This window comes from Macaca mulatta, chromosome 3 (genome assembly GCF_049350105.2).
Source record: "Macaca mulatta isolate MMU2019108-1 chromosome 3, T2T-MMU8v2.0, whole genome shotgun sequence".
NCBI classification, from domain to species: Eukaryota; Metazoa; Chordata; class Mammalia; order Primates; family Cercopithecidae; genus Macaca; species Macaca mulatta.
The window spans coordinates 123,054,681-123,074,026 of NC_133408.1; the positions used below are offsets into that span (position 1 = coordinate 123,054,681).

Genomic DNA, 19,346 nt, shown 5'->3' on the forward strand with positions numbered 1-19,346 from the left:
TAGGACAAAAGAATGAAATCCTGATGAAGACGAATAAGGTCTGGAGATCATATAAGCAAATTTTCAATTAAAATGCTGGTTTACTTATTTTGGTAGGGCCTATTTGGGGGAAAGTCTTGACCCCGGGCCTTTTGACCTCTGCTGTTTTAACAGGTAGGGCTGAAATGGAGTAGTCCCATAAATATACGTTCTGCACTACGTTCACCTGTTGGGTTCTTAAGAGTTTACCGATTTTGATCTAAAAGTAGGCCTGCCAGCAATGTTTGCAATCTCTCTTTCTAAGTCAATGCTTTTGGATCAAAGTCTTTTTGGATCCAGTGTAAAGTGGAGCCCCTTCAAAGGGAACGCACAGCGGAAAAAAAATCCAGCAAAGTATGTGTCCTAGTGGAGTTCTCAACTTCCCCAGGCTGTGCACCATCTATCGTTATTTGCCCCTCCCATCGGTCGGAGGGCCCAGTAGCCCCTGGTATCAGCAGAAGCCAGCAGCTTCCCTAGTGGGGCCACCTGCCCTCAGGTGACGGGCTTGCACACGGCCAAGGTACTTCTGCCCACGCCGCAGAGGCCGCCGCTGCTGGACAGCGCAGCGGGGGTCACGTGTCCCTGTCCCGCCACTGCCCCAGGCCCTGAGCTCTCCCCGGCCGCAGGGCAGAGGCCGCTGGATCACGCGCACCCCGGCGGCCAAGGCTGGGCCCAGCCAATGGGCGGGCAGCATCCGCGTGACCCGCGCCGGCGGGAGGGCGTGGGGAGGCAGGCCAGGCGCGCACGCTGCCGGGCCGTATCGCCGCCCGCGCCGCCGCCGCCGCCGCCAGGACTGAAAGTGAGCCGCCCGGGCCCCGAACGCCAGTCAGCCAGTGAGTGGGTCCCGCAGTCACCGGCAACCAGGGCGAATCATGGCGGCCGCCAAGGTAACCATGGGCCCGAGGTCGGGGGGAATGCGCCTGCCGGATCAGCCTGGGGGCGTGAGAGGCTCGGGCGCTCACGTGTCTGGGTTGATGCCACAGGCGGAGCAAAATGGGGTGCCGGGCAGCCGTTCTACCTTGCAGCTGCGGGAGGGAGGGGGCCACTCCTCCCGGGTAGCACAGGCGGCCGGTGCGGAGACCGAGGTCCGACCTCGCAGCGGAAACTTTGCGGGCCGGACACTCCCACTTGGCCCGGGAGGGGAGTTGGTGTCTCACGCGGCTGAGCCAGGGCCGACGAAGAGGAGCGGGCGCGACTGGGGCCTGGTGCACCCTGGGCAGGGAAGCACTAGCGGTCCTCGACCTCCCCAGCGCTCTCCTGCTCCTGACCCCGCTGGTTGTTGACCCGGGCTTCTTCCAGAGACCACAGCCCGGGCTGAAGCCTGATCCTATTACGTTTCAAGGGCTCCGCCCTCCCGCCGGTAGGGAAGTCACTTTGACTTCCGTTTTGTAAACTGCCTAGGAGACTTGGCCTGCGCCTTTGTGAATAAAAAGTCCAGGGACTCTCCCCCTCCCCGCTTTCCCATCATTCCCATCTTCCCCCTCCTTCTCTCCATCTGACAACACTTACAGATACCCGCCTCGGAGCATTTGAGAGGCTTCTTTTTGGAAACGATGAAGCAGATTGTCCTGGGAGCCTGTCACTCCTGTGAAGTTGTACTTGAAAGGGATTCTGTGTAATGTGAATCATTCACTAACCCAGAGGAAAGGCAACTCCAACACTTGACCTTTCCTCTTTCACCATTTCTTGAAACCTGGACACCATTTCAGTCTCTTTGGACTGCATTTCAACTTCTCTGGCAGAATACCATATTTAGTCCCAATCACTTGAATCATTTGGAATTTATTGCTTTTAATTTAAGTTCACGAAGGCAGCCCTCTAATCAAGCCTATACAACTTCTTAGCTCATTTTAAGTGCAGTGAACTTAAATATACCTAACATTTCAAACATTTGTCCTTAATCAAAACTCTGTGATAACCCTCAAGAGGAAAACATGGCCAACACATCATATTCCTATTTATTCAAGCAAACTAATCACATTTGCAATGGAAATTGTAAGCAGACAAATATATTTAAATGCTGTTCTATGACTTAAGTCTCTCCAGGCTCCCTAGATCTGTAGGCTTCTTCATGTTGTTAGTCTCTGTGGCCTAAGTGGCTTTTCTCTTTTCTGTAATTACTCTGAGTTTCATCCTTAGGAAAGTACTCTGGGTGCACGGACTTATGTATGTGTGCGTATGAACACACAGGTGTGTGTGTGTATATATATGTATCTATAACTTTTCAGCAGTTTCTCCGAGCATCACTAGGATTCCATTTTGGAAGCTACCTTAACCCTTTCAAGCTCAATAGCCCTTGACCTTTCCTTTGCATTAAATTTGCATGCAACCAAGGTACAAGTCTTGGTATGAATTAATTCCCTAGAGTAGGTGGGACTAGGTACCCATTCTTTACTGTTAGTTTTATATCTGCAGGTGATGTAAATACTTTTACTTTTTTAGGAGATAAGGTAATCGAGGAACATAAATTGAGACATGTGCATAGAAATGGAGTATAAGACTTAAGTAATATTAAGTAAAATAAGTGACCTGGTGCTGTGGCTCATGCTTGTAATCCCAGCACTTTGGGAGGCTGGAGCAGGCGGGTCAGTTGAGGCCAGGAGTTCGAGACCAGTCTGGCCAATGTGGTGAAACCCTGTCTCTACTAAAAACACACAAAAAAGTTAGCTAGGCATGATGGTTGGCACCTGTAATCCCAGTTACTCAGGATGCTGAGGCTGAAGAATCGCTTGAACCCAGGAGGCAGAGATTGCAGTGAGCCGAGATCGTGCCACTGCACTCCGGTCTGGGCAACAGAGTGAGATGCTGTCTCAAAAAAACACCCCCCAAAACAAACAACAACAACAACAAAAAACGTAAAATAAGTGATATGGAAGTTGGTTGAACTCTTTAGTTGTACTTCTACATAATAGTAGAAGTATCACATATCAAGGGCAGTTGATTTTTAGCTAAGTAATGAGTCAGGGAAAATGAAATGTTCATTTTTACTACTTGGGAGCTTGTGTTTTTGTTTATGTCTTCATTTGCACTCACCTCTTTCTGGGATATCTGATAGCTCACATCATATATACTTACTTTGCAATCCAACAAGATATATAAAAATCAAGTCCCAAGTAGATGGGTAAAACAGGATAAAGGGAAAGTAAGACAAAGCCAGGACTAAGGTTAGTGGAAAATTATGTGCTTACTAGAGGTGATTGCATTTTCTCCCAGCCAAAGCAAAGAGGAAATGATCAGTGCGGTCATTTACTTGGGAGAGAAGTCTTCTTATACTGCTCTCTGAGAGCAGTTATTTTTTTAATTTATTTTTGAGATAGAGTCTTGCTCTGTCGCCAGCCTGGAGTGCAGTGGCGTGATCTTGGCTCACTGTAACCTCCGCCTTCTGGGTTCAAGTGATTCTCCTGCCTCAGCCTCCCGAGTATCTGGGACTACAGGCACGTGCCACCACGCCCAGCTAATTCTTGTATTTTTAGTAGGCCAGCATCATGTTGGCCAGGATGGTCTTGGATCTCTTGATCTCATGGTCTGCCTGCCTCGGCCTCTCAAAGTGTGGGGATTACAGGCATTAGCCACCGCGCCTGGCTGAACAGTTTCTTTTGTATGCTGTGAGTGGACTGCATTTGAAACTACCTTGTGACCACAGATATATGTCTGTGGGTTACATGAGGCCATTTCTTATCATGTCCTTTATTATAACTCAATGGCAGTACAGTAAATGTGGCCTTAAAAGGTCCCTCAATGAAGCTGCTGGTCTAACTTATTCCAAGAATGTCCCTCATTGAACTGCCTTTGGGCATCACCTTTATCAGTTGATTCTGTTGGCAGCCTGAGTTAAAGCCTGTGCTCCTTGCTTTTTCCCTGGAACATAGCTATTCCATGTTGCCGGCTGAACACAGAGCCATAGGGGTAGGGTTGACATTCCCTCTTAAAAGTTGAGGAGCCTGGATAGGAGAGGACTTCACCTCAATGGAGTGTTAGGAAATTGGACTGAGACTCTGGAGACTCAGCAATGGTAGGAGAATTCCAACACTCACTACACTCACTGTGACAAATTGTTTGAATATTTAAGCAGATTTGATATTTTCTGGATAGATGTAACCACAACTAGCAGTTAGTTTCCTGATCTCCTCTTTCTTTCTTTGGTCTTTATACTTATTTAAATACAACTAATTATTCATGACCTTCCCTTAAGTAGTTTTAATGGGGAGATGGAGAATCCCAGCACTTTGGGAGGCAGGTGAATCACCTCAGGTCAGGAGTTTGAGACCAGCCTGGCCAATGTAGCCCATCTCTACTAAAAGTACAAAACAACTAGCCGAGCATGGTGGTGCATGCTTGTAATCTCAGCTACTTGGGAGGCTGAGGTAGGAGAATTTGCTTCAACCTGGGAGTCGAAGGTTGCAGTGAGCTGACATCGCGCCATTGCACTCTAGCCTGGGCGTCAGAGCAAGACTCTGTCTCAAAAAAAAAAAAAAAAAAAAAAAAAAAAAAAAGTTCTGATAATTAGGACATGATGGAGCTGGGGTTCAAATCCTGCCAGTCTGGCTGCAGCAGCTGTGGCCTCACTCTGTCTACCATGTCTGCCTGGTAGTTCAGGATGGTGGAGAGTAAAGTATATGGGAGAGGTGTGGGAGATGACTTAGGAGGGGCTTAGGTGTCTTAGTGTAAACCAGACTTTTATTTGAGAACTGCCTTACCTACTGTTTATTGCATGCCAGGTACTTTTCCAAGTGCTTTACAAATAGTAACTCAATTAATTTTCTTAATTCTAAGAAGCAGGCGCTTTCTGTTTTTGACTTCAACTTACAGGTAAGAAAACTTTCTGTTTTGACTTCAACTTACAGGTAAGAAAACAACAAGTAAGTGCTACAGCTTTGATTTGAACCTTGCCGATGTGTCTTCAGAGTCTCTGCTCTTAACCTCTGCACTACTCTCCCAGGCCTTACAAAGACTTCCATTTGCGAAGGTGTATGTGTGAGAGTTCTCATGCTGTCGGGTATGGATGTGTATATTTCCTGATTATCCCAGTCCTATTATCTTAGAACACCTTTGTCACTCTGTATATGCTTCATTTCAGTGTATTTCTCATCTCTCCAACCAGATTGCAAATCCCTACAGGACAGGAATTGTCACATACCTTTTATTTAATTGCTTTATTGAGATATAATTCAAGTACTATACAATTTACCCATTTAAAGCATATGATTTATTGGTTTTCAAAATATGCACAGAGTTGTGTAACTGTCACCACTGACATATACCTTTGTAGAAACTTTAATCCGGTTTCCATTACTTATGATTTGGACTATAATATATGTATATACACACACACATATATATGTAATATATATTTGGGACAGGGTCTTACTGTCTCACCCACGTGGAAGTACAGTGGTGTGATTATTGCTCACTATAGCCTAGACCTCCTGGATGCAAGAGATCCTCCCACCTCAGCCTCCTGAGGAGCTGGGACCTCAGGCACACACCACCACACCCAGCTAATTAAATTTTTTTTTGTAGAGATGAGGGTCTCGCTATGTTGCCCAGGCTTTGGGCTGTATATTTAACCTCCGTGTTTTCCACGTTTTTCATCCATCATGAAACCCTCTTCAGAGGTTTGTCATTGAGGATAAAACATATTAAGGTTATTAAAGATATTCTTCAAATGGCAAAGTTTTTTCTCCCCTATGGTAAAAACTCTGCTAGGTATTCGGTGATATCATAATAAAGCAAATCAGTTTTTGTGCTCGGAATGGAGGAAAGGAGGTTTGAGTTGTTTTTATGCTGCCATGATGATGGTTATTAAAACAACAAGTGTCTGTGGCTCCACTTTTTGGGTTTTAGGGGTTCTTAACTTGTGGAGCTGGATGGCCTTGGAATTTATGTTAGCACAATGATCTTTACTCCTTCCCTCCTCAGTCCCATCCCCTTTTACCAGGAGAGTCCTAGAAATGGAGTCCCAGAAACTTTTGTTATTGGTCCAAATTTCCATGAATGCCTTTACTTTTAGCACTGCTCTAGGCCAGTGATTCCCTGCACATTGAAGTCTTCTGGACTGGTATAAAAAACTGCTGATGCCTGGGTCTCACTCCAGAGATCATGATTGAATTGGACTTGGGTGTGGCCTGAGCCTGGAGATTTTTGAAAGCTTGACAACCACAGTTATTTGGTGCACGTTGCTTCAAGAGACCTGCTGGCTCCTTCTTGGAGTAAGAAAGGAATGCAGTGAGATTAAGTTAAAGTCCCTGGTGTGTCAGTTCAAAGGAGGGGTATGTAGGGGTTTCTCCAAATTTCTCTTCTTTCTTGACAGTTTTGTGTTAGTCCTGCCTGGTGTCTCCTGGGTGGTTAGGCATCAAGTTTATACAGTTTCGTGATAATCCTAGAATATAGATTTTAATCTCAAAATTGATTGAAAGCTCTGTTTGTCTCCTGCAGAGTCTCAGTGGTTTTTTGTGATCAGAGAAGGTGCTGGAGGAGGGAAGCATTACAAAGAGTAAACCTGGTCTCAGAGCCCTCTCTCCTGGGCTAACCTCATCCAGGGCCATGTGGTGCCTATGTTCCGTAGCTTAGGTCATACGACTTTACAGCAAATAGATGGTTGGAAAGGTGTCGGGGGAGTTGAAAGATGATGTGTAGTGTAAAAAAGTAAAGGAGCAGGTCTTTTTTAGATATTGTGTTCTTTTAGAAGATTGTCAGAGGAGCTCTGACTCCTCAGTGCTTTGGTCTCTTAGAACTTTAGTTCCAAGACCAGTCTCTGCTTTTGATGAGCTCTTAGAGGGAACCATTCCTCTCTTTGTTCTCTACTATCTGTGAGGATTATCTATGATGGCATTCCTGCTGAGCGCTTCCTCCCCTCTGCTTGGCATTTGCTGCCTCATAAACACCTACAGGTTTCCTCATAAGACTCTGCAGGTTTGCCTTAGGGTGGACCTTGCAACTGAGGAATGTGTGACGCTGAGACATGTGTTGGTTCTGCTGGGGATAAGGGGGATATGCCTTTGTGTAGTGATACAATTCCTTTAGCAAAGTATTTAACAGCTACCGAGCAAAAAAACAGCTACCGAGCAAAAAAACAGCTACATGGCCTGTTTAACCAGACAGACTCTCTAATTGGGTGAAATGAACTAAATTAAATGCCCTTCTCCTAAAAGTCACCAGTAACCTCAGTTCTAAACCTGCCGGCTTGTCCTCATATCTGGCCTCACATGACCCTGTGTCCTACCTTTCCTTTCTCACCATCTGCTTTCATGATGTCGTCTCTCATTATTGGCCTCTAGCCTCTCATATCACCCCTTTGCAGGTGGCGGCTGCTGCTGCTGCTGCTGCTTCTTCCTTCTTCCTTCTTCTTCATCCTTCGTTCTTTCTCCTCCTTCTTCCTCCTTCCTCCTTCCTCCTCCCTCCTTCTTCCTCCTTCCTTCTTGTTTCTTCTTTCATCTTCTTCCTTCCCAGCAAAGATGTGTTTTTATTTTAGTGTTTGGCAGCATGACATATGCATTTAGAATGATAGTACACTTTACCCTAGTCTTCAAAACAGAATGTGCTAGTTTACCAATGAGGAATTTTGGCCAAAAATGTAGTGTTTTTCCCTTCCCTGTACAGGTCAGATATATGTAGGTCCAGCACTAATGCTGCACCTTTTGAGAAGCATTACTTTAGCAAAAATCTAGAAATCTTTCACTTTTTCTGAATCTAACCAAGGGTCTTGCTTTCTTTTTTTTTTAAATTTACATTTTAAAAAATAATTCCAACTTTTATTTTAGATTCTGGAGGTACATGTACAGATTTGTTACCTGAGTATATTGCATGATGCTGAGGCTTGGGGTACAGTTGACCCCCATCACCCAGGTACTGAGCATAGTATCCAATAATTAGTTTTTCAACCCTTGTCCCCCTTCCTCCTCCCTCTAGTAGTCCCCAGTGTCTGTTGTTGCCATCTTTATGTCCATGAGTACCCACTATTTAGCTCACACTTAGAAGTGAGAACATGTGATATTTGGTTTTCTGTTCCTGCATTAATTCACTTAGATGCATCCATGTTGTTGCAAAGGACATGGTTTTGTTCTTTTTTATATCTGCAAGGTATTCCGTGGTAGATATATACCACATTTTCTTTATGCAATTCACCATTGATGGGCACCTAGGTTGGTTCCCTGTCTTTGCTATTGTGAATAGTGCTGCACTTTGTGGGCTTCTCTTCATTCTGCTTGGACACCTGGAAGGTTAGTGTCCCCCAAGGCTGTACCTGAGATCGTCTCCTCCCTCCAGTTCCTGCTGCACTACCTGCCCCATTAATGGGGATTGGCTCCTTGATGCTCCTCAGCCTGGGTAGCTGTCTCAAGCTCTGGCCCTGCATTTTTAGCTGTTTAGTTTTAGCTGGAAAACTCAACTTGTCTGTCTCAAAGATATTTCAAACTCTGCTGACCTAGAACTCACCAGTTCTTATAACTGAATCCATCTTTTTGGTCATTCCTGACTTCAGCCTGAAGCTTCACTTTCCTAATAAAGTCTCCAGTTAGTTCAATTAAGTACCTGTCATGGGCAGATAGGAGACACACCATTGGCCTGAATTGGATGTGGGAAAACAGGTGGATCAGTGAAACCCTTCTACAGCCCTGGAGCATGTATGTCTTATCTTCTCTGTTCAAATTCAGGTCCTCATTATTTTGTAGCTGTACCATTGCTGTAGCTCCCACTGATCCCCTTGCCTTTGATTTCATCCCTGCATCTTTCTCTCCATTCTGTCCAGACTGCCAAAGGACTTTTCTAAGATTGGCTCTTGTTGCCATGATAATAGCAGTACTGTGTTCATGGGTACAGTACTTAGCAGCTTTAAAAAATGCATTCAAGGGCATAAGTGATGATGACTATTTGTCAGTGCCTACACTGTGCTGGGCTTCCAAAAACAAGTAAGCTACTAGATTTGTTTTCAAGAAGCTCAGAGTCTTCAGGGATTAATATAACCAGATAATAGAAAGACCCAAGCTTCATTATTTGATCTTTATAATCATCTACAAGATAGCAGGGAAGGTATTGATAACCTCATTTGTCAGATAAAGAAACCTAAGGCTCAAAAAGTTTATGCAAATAATAATAACGTTAGTTTACATTTATATAACACTCACAGAAGCCAGACACTGTTCCAAGCATTTTACTAATGCAATCTTCATAACATTCCTGTGACATGTAAGTGCTCTTACTTTCATAATACACATCGAGGAACTCATCTGTACAGAGTAGTTAAGTTCTTTGAGGCACAGAGAGATTATGTAACTTGCCCAAGATCACACAGCTTGTAAATAGGAGAGCTATGATTTCAACACAGGCAGCCTGGCTCCAGAGCCCAAGCACATAACCAGTGTGCTACATTGCCCTCTTTAATTTACCTTGCTATGCATTATGGCTTCTGTTGCCTGCAGAATAAAATTTAAACTCTTAGCCAGCTAAAATCTCCCTGGTCTTGGCTGCATTTTCAATACTTTTAATACTTTCCCAGTATTACCCCAGACTCATTCGATTTTCATATTCTTCACAGCAGTTCGTGAATGGGACATATCAACCTCTGTTCATATTTCTTGCCATAAAGCTATGGCAACAGGGTGGCAGGATAAAAGAGAGCCTGTTTATTTGTTTGTTTAACATAGAGGTCAGTCAGAGACAGAAATGTTTCTTTTCTTTTTTTTAGCCTTTGTTAGAAAGAAATACTTCTTTTCATTTCTCTGTATTTGTTTCTCTGTATTTGTGGGCAGATATATATATATAGTCTGAGTTCTCCTCTTCAATTTTCAGAAGGGGTTGTGGTTCTATTTTCCCATTTCTTGAAGCCCCTGTAGGAATGCTAAAACCCATGTCCTAAGATTACAGTTTTTATAGTTGGTTTGTTCTAATCAATATTCAGATGCAGTCCACACATGGCTGGTTGATATGTCTTTTAAATCTTGTTAATCTATAGGTTTTCCTGCCCCCTTTTTGGTTGTTTCATTGCAGTTTATTTGATGAGGGAATTGGGTCATCTTTCCTGTAATTTCCCATAATTTGGACTTTGCTGATTACATCTTTGTGGTGTTGCTTGGACTCAGTATTTCCTGCAAGTGACAGTTTAATCTAAAAGCTTGATCAAGTTAGAGTCTTTTTTGGTTTTGGCTAGAATACTTCCTAGATGGTGCTGAGCGCTTCCCATCACATTGCTGGGTACTTGGTACTGGATACTCACATGAGGAAGCACCTGATTCTTGGTTGTTTCTTGTGATGTTACATTTTGGTCAGTGGTTTCAGATGTTGTCATCTTAAGTCTGCCGGCTTTTTGCATAATAGTTTTAATTAGCTAACTTTAAATATTAACATTTGCTCTTCCTGGTGCATTGAGTTAAAAGTGATTTTCATTATTTAAATACACACTCTTATGTGTATGTATGCATATTAGGTATGTATGTGTGTCTGTATATGAGTATATATCGTAATTGTTATAAAAATAATGGCAATTAAAATTCAATTGGATATTAATTAATGGGTGCAGAGTTTATGTTCGGGATGATGAAATGGGTAATGGTGATAGTTATAGAACGTTGTGAATGTACTTAATGCTGCTGAATTGTATACTTAAAAATGGTTACAATGATAAAGTTTATGGTATGTATATTTTACCACAGTTAAGACAAATCAATTGGAAAGGGATTGTAACACATTGAATTAAAAAAATCCAACACAACATAATGAGTGATAATTATTGCTCCCTAAAAGGAGCCAAAGTGAGATGGAGAGTAGACTGATAAAGCTTTCTTTACCGAAGAATGCTAGCTAATAACGGTAGAAGCTATGCTAGAATTAGAAAAAGGAAAAAAAAAATGGACTTTGCCACCTGCAAGTAATAACTGATTCAGGCATGGATTTTCATTGGATGCTGAAGCCTTTCAGTAAAGGACTGTTGGAATTCCCATTGTCTCAATGCATCTCCTAGTAAATTACTTGCTGTTTACAGAGGGGGAAAAAGTACCTTTATAGTGGAGAAATCTGCTTCAACCAAGTGATCATCAGCAAATGGGATAAACTAGCATTATGTTACTGACTGATATTATGCAATAGGAAGTATACAACATGAACCTAAAAGAGTTCTTGCCAAAAATATTAATCTGAATCTAATCGTGAGGAAATAATTAGACAAATCCAGAATGTAGGACATGCTGCAAGACCTCTGGCTTGACTTCAAAAATGTCAGTGTTATGAATGAAGAAGGCTGGAATAAAGGAGACTCCCAAAGAGACCTGATGACCAAATACAATGCTTGAGCCTGGTTTAAAAACAAGTAAAAGAATTGGAACAGCTGGAATATAGAGACCATATTAAAAGATATTGTATTAGTTTGCTAGGGCTGCCATAACAAAGTATCACAGACTGGATGGCTTAAACAGCAGAAATTTATTTTTTCACAGTTCTAGAAGTTAAAAGTCTGAGATTGAGACCCCAGCAAGGTTGGTTTCTCCTGAGGCCTTCTCTCCTTGGCTTGTAGATGGCTGTCTTCGTGGGGTTTCCTCTGTGTCTGTATCCTAATTTCCTCTTCATATAAGGACACCAGTCTTATTGGATTAGGGTCCCCTTCATCACCTCATTTTAACTTAATAACCTTTTCAAAGACCTTGTCTTCATATATGGCCAGTCATTGCCCGAGGGGCTGGGGTTGGGACTTTAACATATGAATTAGGTGTGGGGGACACAGTTCAGCCCATAACAGTTATTGAATCATTTAAAAATGGCTTGGGTGAGATAATGATGTCAAGGTTCTGAAGGGAAATGATCTTTGCTGCTGATTTATTTTGTGTTTCCTCCTAGATTTTAAACTCTTGAGGACAAGGACCTTCTCTGGACACAGATATGCCTCAGAGTAACTGTTGCATAGCATTCAGACACTTCTGGTTGAATTGTCCATTTACTTGACATGCGAACACGTGGCAAAGTAAAGGGGGAAGGAGATTTTCTGCTGCGTGTGTGTGGTTTGTTGTAAACCTTTTTCTAATAATCCATTTGCTCAATCCCCTCCATCCCCCAACAAAATAATATGATGAGAAGTGTGCATGGGTAATCACCAGGTGAGCACATGATGGAGAATCAGAACGTCAGAACAGACCTTGGCAGGGGTTGTGCTGTCCTGAGGTACATGAATCTCTATGACCACAGAAAGGCTGCTTCTAAAGGAGGCACCTAGAGAAACTCACCCTTTTGATTAAAAAAGCCCAGGTACATTAGAGGGCAAAATTCCCAGCAGGTCCAAACAATGTGTTCCATTGCTGCTGTTTTAGCCCAGTTAGTCTCAGTAGTACCCTAGGTCATCAAGTGGCTTGAAGGACAAGAGGGTGATATCCTGTCTCTCCTTTGACTTTGTTGTGCCCACTGGCGAGGAATTTCATTCACTTCTGAGAATTCACACACTCATTTTATTGCAGGCCGATGTTGATTCTGAGTTTGAGGATGCCACTGTCTTTTCATTGCTTTCCAGCTCAGTTCCAGAAGTGAAAGCTCAGTCCTAGATTCTCTTTTTATGGTGGTTCAGGGAGATTTCAGTTAATCCATTTGTGGTGTCCAACAGCAACTTGAGAAGAGCCTGGTCTTGACCTTTGCCCAATTTTCTGTTGGTTTATTTGCCTTTTCACATTGATTTGTTCTAAGAGTGCTTTTAAATGAAGAACATTGCCCCTTTGTCCTATCTATTGCAAATTTTGTTGTTGTTTTTCTTCTCAGTTGTTGTTTAACTGATTTATATTCACTTTTTAAATTTTTATGTCAAATATTTATCCTTTTTTTCTTTATGGCTTCTGGATTATATGACTTCTGAGTTTGTCATGTTTGAAATCAGCTTCCCTACTTAATATTACATAAGAAACCACCTGTGCATTTTTCTAGAATTTCTAGAATTCTAGAAATTTCTAGAATTTCTAGAATTTTTAGAATTCTCTTTCTCTCCTTTTAAAGATTAACTCTGATCCAGCTCCAGTTCTTTTGGTATAAGATGAAAGGTCGGGAGCCAGTTTAATTTTTGTTGCTTAACCCCAGGAGTTCATTACCCTTCACTAGTGCCACATCATCAGCTAGAGAGACCTGCTGCTAATTCAGCCTGAATCTGCTGGTTCAGCCTTCAGAGGAAATCTGATTAGTTCAGAAAGCCAAGATCACCTCCCCACAGGGCTCAGGTATCTGCTGCTGCCCCGGTCAGCTAGGCTGCTCTGAATATGAAGAGTAACTGGGAAGCAAGGCGCTGCTAGATTGTCTCAAGTTGTGCTGTTTTCATTCAATTGTTACTCTCTTATTTTTAGCAGATGAGAAAACAAGAGGTCATGCTGCTGGTTAACAATGGAGTCAGATTTTTTTTTTTTTTTTTTGAGATGGAGTTTCACTCTTGTTGCCCAGGCTAGAGTATAATGGTGTGATCTCGGCTCACCACAACCTCTTGAACCCTGGTTCAAGTGATTCTCCTACCCCAGCCTCCCGAGTAGCTGGGATTGCAGGCATGCGTCATCTCACCTGGCTAATTTTTTGTATTTTTAGTAGAGACGTGGTTTCTCCATGGTGGTCAGGCTGTTCTTGAACTCCTGACCTCAGGTGATCCACCCGCCTCAGCCTCCCAAAGTGCTAGGATTACAGTTGTGAGCTACCGTGCCTGGCCACAGTGGAGTCAGGTTTAAATGTTCCATTGCGAAGCTCATGAAATAGGAAACATTCTATGAGGGGAATCTGGTTGGAGAATTCTGGAGGAAGAGGCATTTGACTTAGTCCTTGAAAGAACAGCATCATTTTTTAAACTTCTCATTGTGGAAATTTCCGAAAAACTGCAAAACTGGAATAGTATAATTAACCCTCATCTCCCTATATGGCCAGTAGTAATCATCAATTTATGGCCTCAATATTGTTTCATTTATACCATGCCCTCTCTCCTCCTTTCATCCCTTTTTTTTTTTTTTAAATTAAATTTTTTTTTTTTGGAGACAGGATGTTGCTCTGTCACCCAGGCTGGAGTGCGGTGGCACGATTATGGCTCACTGCAGTCTCAACCTCCTGGGCTCAAACAGTCCTCCCACCTCGGCCTCCTGAGTAGTTGGGACTATAGGCACCTGCCACCACACCTGGCTAATTCATCCCCACATGTTTTTCAAAGCAATCTCAGCCATCATATCTGTAAATATTTTATGTCTCTCTAAACAATATTTCTTCAAAGCACAATCACGATATCATTATTGCACCTCAAAAAATTATAGTAATTCTTCAATATCTTCAAATATGTATTCTGTACACATTGTACACATTCCCCATATTGTCTTAAATTTTTTAAAATGTTGTTGAATTGTCATGTAAATAAGGTTCATGCATTACAATTGATATGTCTTAATTTTCTTTTTCTTTTTTTTTTTTTTTTTCGAATTATAAAGCTACTTTTAATACTTTTAAGCTCCACAGGAATGAAAAAACACTGGGGAGGGCTAACCCCTCACTCCCAGGAGCGGCCCATAGGGAGAGAGGCTACTTGAGGGGAAGGAAGTACAAAACGGACCCACTGCAGACACATGGCAAAGGGAAGCCATCGGTGCTGGGACCTGTAGTCACTACAGGAGGAAACACGAGTGTGGTGGGACTGGCTCCAGGCACACAAGTGAAGGGCAAGAGAGATTGGAGTGAAGCCAGGAAGCTACTTGGGTTCCTCCTTCTTCTCGTTTGCCTTTTTCTGCTTCTGCTGCATGATCTCTGAGTCCCTGGGGGTAGAGATGATGGGGCACTAGGAGGTACCAGAGGGCAAAAAGAACAAAATGCAGGGGGATGAAGGACACAAAGGAGAAGATGGAAGTGGATGGGACTAAGCTCAATGTTTGGCTGCAGTACTCCCACCCTAGGGGAACAAGAGGAAGAGAGCAGAGGCTCTGAAGGCAATCGGCCTCCATGCTACAGTTGCCCAATAGGTCAGAAGCCTGGCCACACAGGCCCAAGGCTCTCTATTCTTATACCAGTAAGAAGGTTGGGAGAAGAGAGGAGAACCGGGAACAGCAAGGAAGGCCAGATCACTGGGCTGTCATAACCATAGCTGTATCTGAAGTGGGAAGCTCCCTGTCCTTGCCCTGAAGGTCAGACCGGAGGATGCTCAGAAATCAGATTCTGTGTCCTAATTTTCTTTCGATCTCTGGATTCTCTGGCCTGCTTAATTCTGTGCTTGCTTTTCCTCTGAAAGACAGTGTCACATAATGGCTGAAATCATGGATTTGCAATCAGATTAGGGCTCTGCCACTTGCTAACTGCGACACGGGGAAGTTACTCAACCTCTCTGTGCCTCAGTTTCCTCATCTGTAAAATGGGCATAACTGTGTCTGCTCCTCGGGGCTGTTGAGAGTGTCAGTGAGCTAATGTTTGCAAAGCGTTAGAGTCATGTCAAAAGTTGTGGGCTGTGGAATAGGACCCAGGAGGGCTCACTCAAGTGAGATGATGTGTCGTCTTTGAGATGAGGCTCCAGCTGTGCAGAGAGCCCCTTTCCTTTTCCTTTTTGCTTCCTTCTGGTTCTTGACTGTGCTTCAGTTAGATGGGGTTGATACATAGCAGAACTTTGGACAGGTAAGGCATTATGTAGTAGAAGCAACTTCTTTATTGTCCTTTCATTTTTGACTTTCTCTTCCTCTGTATTTATTAAGTTAGCTCTTCTCTCTCAGAAGCGTTTAACTTTTTATGGCATTATCTGGGCTTCAGCAACTTGTGATCTCCTAAGTAGAGCCTTTCAGCACTTTATAAATATGTCATATACTTTTTATATTCCTTTGTTCCCCATCAGGAACATACATCCCAGTCATCAGCACAATCAGTTTTTATTCATTTAAGGAGCAGTAGTAATTTGACACTTGCTAATATGTAACAAATTATATTGGGTGCGGTAATTAAAATTGCAGCTGGTTCCTAATTATACTGTAACCTTGATGTTTAAAAAAATTGAGACTGAGTTCAGCATAAAATACTGGAGAATAATATTCTGCACTAGGCAGTTCTGCCTTCTACTGAGCCATGGGCATTTATGAATCATAATGCCAAATTAAAAAGATTTTATTTTAAATTGGTTACAGTTATAATGTTGTCCAGTGGCTTGATTCTTAAAGGTAGCTTTAAAGTCCCCCTTTTTGCTTGCTAAAGTCTGGGAATATCCTCCAGGTATTATAATTACTGTCTAAATAATCCGAGCTCAGGGGTCATTTCTGGCTGTGTGATCTATTAGTATTCATTTAAGACTCTTTAGTACCTCAGCTTCCTTATTTGAAAAATGGGGATATTACTCACTCTTCCTCTTAAAGAGTTTTAATGATAGAGTATTTAAATGAAATAAGATATAAAGCCATTAGCATAATACCTGGCATAGAGTTAAGGACCCAGTAAAAGTTAGCTGGTCATTGTTATTGCTATAATTAATAATACATGATCCGGTTCCAAAGACCACCTCTGTGACCCTCAACTTTAGCAGAATTAGGCTATTAATTCTCCTGCCACTCTGCCTTATGATAGCACGTATCATCATACATTTTGTACCAACCACTTGTCGATAAGTCAGCTTTCCCTGCTTGGGGCAGGGTTTCTGATTTATTGGGTGTTTTCTCCTTGGTGCCTGGCGCTGGGCCTGGTACACTGTAGCCTTCCCATAGGTGATTGTGTTGCATGGATGAGCAAGTAGAGCATCACCATCTAAGGCGTGGTTGTTAGCTGGGGGGTGGAGTAGTTTGGCTCCCAAGTAGATTTCTTTTAGCAACCTCTGGAGATGGTTTCTTGGTTGTCGCAGCTTGTTGGGGAAGGGGTTGCTGCTCACATCTAGTGAGTAGAGGTCAGCTTAATAACAATAATAGTAAAATCCAGAACTAATATGTTTCAGGCTCTTTTGGCATAACAGAACCCAGCTAAAACACCACCATTCATTCTTAACTGTTACACTCTGCCTCTTAATATCAGAATTTTAATGATGATGGCTTTATAGTTTATGTTTGTCTACAACAGAGCAGAGTGAAATCTAACATACGTCACAACCTACTGAATCCTTCTGATAAACATCTCTAGTACCTCTGAAATGATTCGCTGGTGTAATTACCCAGTGGGTTAACATTTGTGGTGGCTGATACTTTATAAGTCAACCGTTGAGTGAAAGGAAGTTTTACCAGCTGATTACATAGAAATGTTGTGGTTTGAAGAATGCTTAACAGGGCGTCTTGTCTTTATACTAATTTGTATTTCAGTAACTTTTTAAATAATGACTGCTCTTCATTTATTAGGACTTAGGGAAACTGTAGGATGAAGGATGAGTGACTCAGTGGTTTCAATAAAAAATTATTTTCTTAAGTTTGAGATACCTTTTTCTTCTTCCCAAGTTAATGGTAACTGTGGTTTTAGGAAATTCCAAACTTTCTTTTGCAATTACTGATTGTATCAGTCAGGGCTCACTTGCAGAGAACAGAATCTACTCTAGCTGGTTTAAGCAGAGAGATTTATTACAGGGTATTAAATGGCTTACACAATTTGTTGGGAAGGTGAAGAAACAGACTTGAGGTTGAGCTCTAAAGAATGACATCTAGAGTCTCAAGCAGAGCAGGCCACCAAGACAGCAGTGACCTCCTGTGCAGTCACAATGCTGCCTGCCAAGTGGACAGTGTTTCAGGACCATGTGGCCACTGACAATGGGAGGGCAGGAGGTTGCCACAGGAAAACTAGACACTTCCAGCAATGGTGCTTGCTTGGCAGAAACAGCAGAAGGTACCCCCCAACTCCCAAACCTTTGCCAAATCTCACCTCAGTTTTATCTAATTGACAGCACATGGGCTGCATAGCAGCAAGGGAGTCTGGGAATTGTAGTTTTAGCCTTCTAGTGTCTTTAGTGTGGGAAGATAAAGAAGGAGGGTGGGCTGCAGCTTGTAAGTGGTTAGGTTACACCCAAGAATACTTTTCTTTGGGATTCAGGGCCACCTACTGCACTATTTCCTCAGGTTCAAAAGACTATGCAGGACTGTTTCTCCTTCTGTCTCCCTTTCCTGCTTGTCACTGCATGCTTATTTACACCCACCCACACACCCAGAAGCTTGCTTTTGATGAACTACCTCTTTGAGTTTGTATTTCTTATCTAAGGCAAATATTTACTTTATGATGGTAGAATTTTCAGTGTAAGTCTGTGCTTGTCTTGACTTTGAGATGTTTCAGGTTTGGGAAGGTGACTGGCGAAATGTTGCCGAGGAAGGGCTGTGCTGTACCGTTGGTGACATAGCAGCTGCGATTGGGCCTTGGGTTCTAATGCAATTGTTCCCAGCCCACCCACGCATCGTAATTTCTTGAGGGAGCTCTAAAGATACCCATTCTAGAAATTCTCATTTGATTGACCTTTGGTATGGTTTGGGTTTTGGGAAACCTAAAAGTGCCTCAGGGGACTTGAATATGCAGCAAGGGCTGAGAACCTAAGTCTTATTATTAGTACATTAAAATTGGACATTATCTAAAGCTGTGGTTCTTAAACTTTGACTGCATCAGGGTCACCTGGAGGGCTTGTTAAACCATAGGGGATTGCTGGACCTCACCCAGTTTCTGATTCTGTGGGTCTGGGATGGGCATGATAATTTGTATTTTTAAAAGTTCCCAGGTGATGCTCATGGTCTCCACACTTTGAGAACCATTGATCTGAAGAGAGTTCCCTATTTTTATTGTAAATGTCAGATTTTTACTGATCTGAAAGACTTTATTCTGTATTCAGCACTTCCGGAGCATCTGCTTGGTTTCCTGATCTCTGCCAGAGCTGGGGATGATCTGAGGAGTAAGGTACCCTCACAGAGATGGAGGTCTCACATCTCTAGAGCTTCCCAGTGTAAGAGGAGAGCTTTTCTTTTCTTTGCATTTCATTTTTCAAATTAGCATTTCTTATTTTCATGTAGATTTTCGTATATTCTTCCCCACCATCCTCTGTTAGATCTGACAACTATTTTGAGTACACCATTCTGTACCACTGTGATTTGTTAAAGTAATGAGCCTGCAACTGTAGCTTGATTCCATTGTAAGAAAGTCTGTTTAAAAAATATTCCTACAGGTAGGAATATCTTTTCTGGTGACCCCCTACCTATGGCTGCTCTAACTCATATTAGAATGAGAGTGAATTCATTTATCCTGAAAGATAACTATCTTATTCTTCTTGCCATGTTCTCCCCCACTCCCTGCCTTTTTAAAAACACCAGTTCTTGAAATTTTGTTATTGTTTTTATTTCTAGGATGTACTTAGCTAGTATATGTTTTGCAAACGCTATTGATGACTTACACAATTATAACCAGTGTTTTATCTTGTCAAAAAGTTTTACATA

General features: G+C 42.5%; 1 protein-coding gene across 4 annotated transcripts in view; it reads left to right on the top strand.

The window, feature by feature from the left end:
• The first annotated feature begins 813 nt into the window (after positions 1-813).
• SLC25A13 (solute carrier family 25 member 13) overlaps positions 814-19,346 on the top strand; it is a 199,630-nt gene continuing 181,097 nt past the window's right edge. For 2 of the 4 annotated variants that reach the window (XM_015134304.3, XM_077997027.1), the window contains exons 1-2: positions 814-905; positions 4,863-5,014. Coding sequence is in view for 1 of the 4 variants with exons in the window: in XM_015134303.3 (XP_014989789.1) it covers positions 891-905 (15 nt within the window). In the remaining 3 variants the exon portion in view is untranslated. The remainder of the gene's footprint in view (positions 906-4,862; positions 5,015-19,346) is intronic. The other 2 variants (XM_015134303.3, XM_015134305.3) reach the window with 1 other exon arrangement.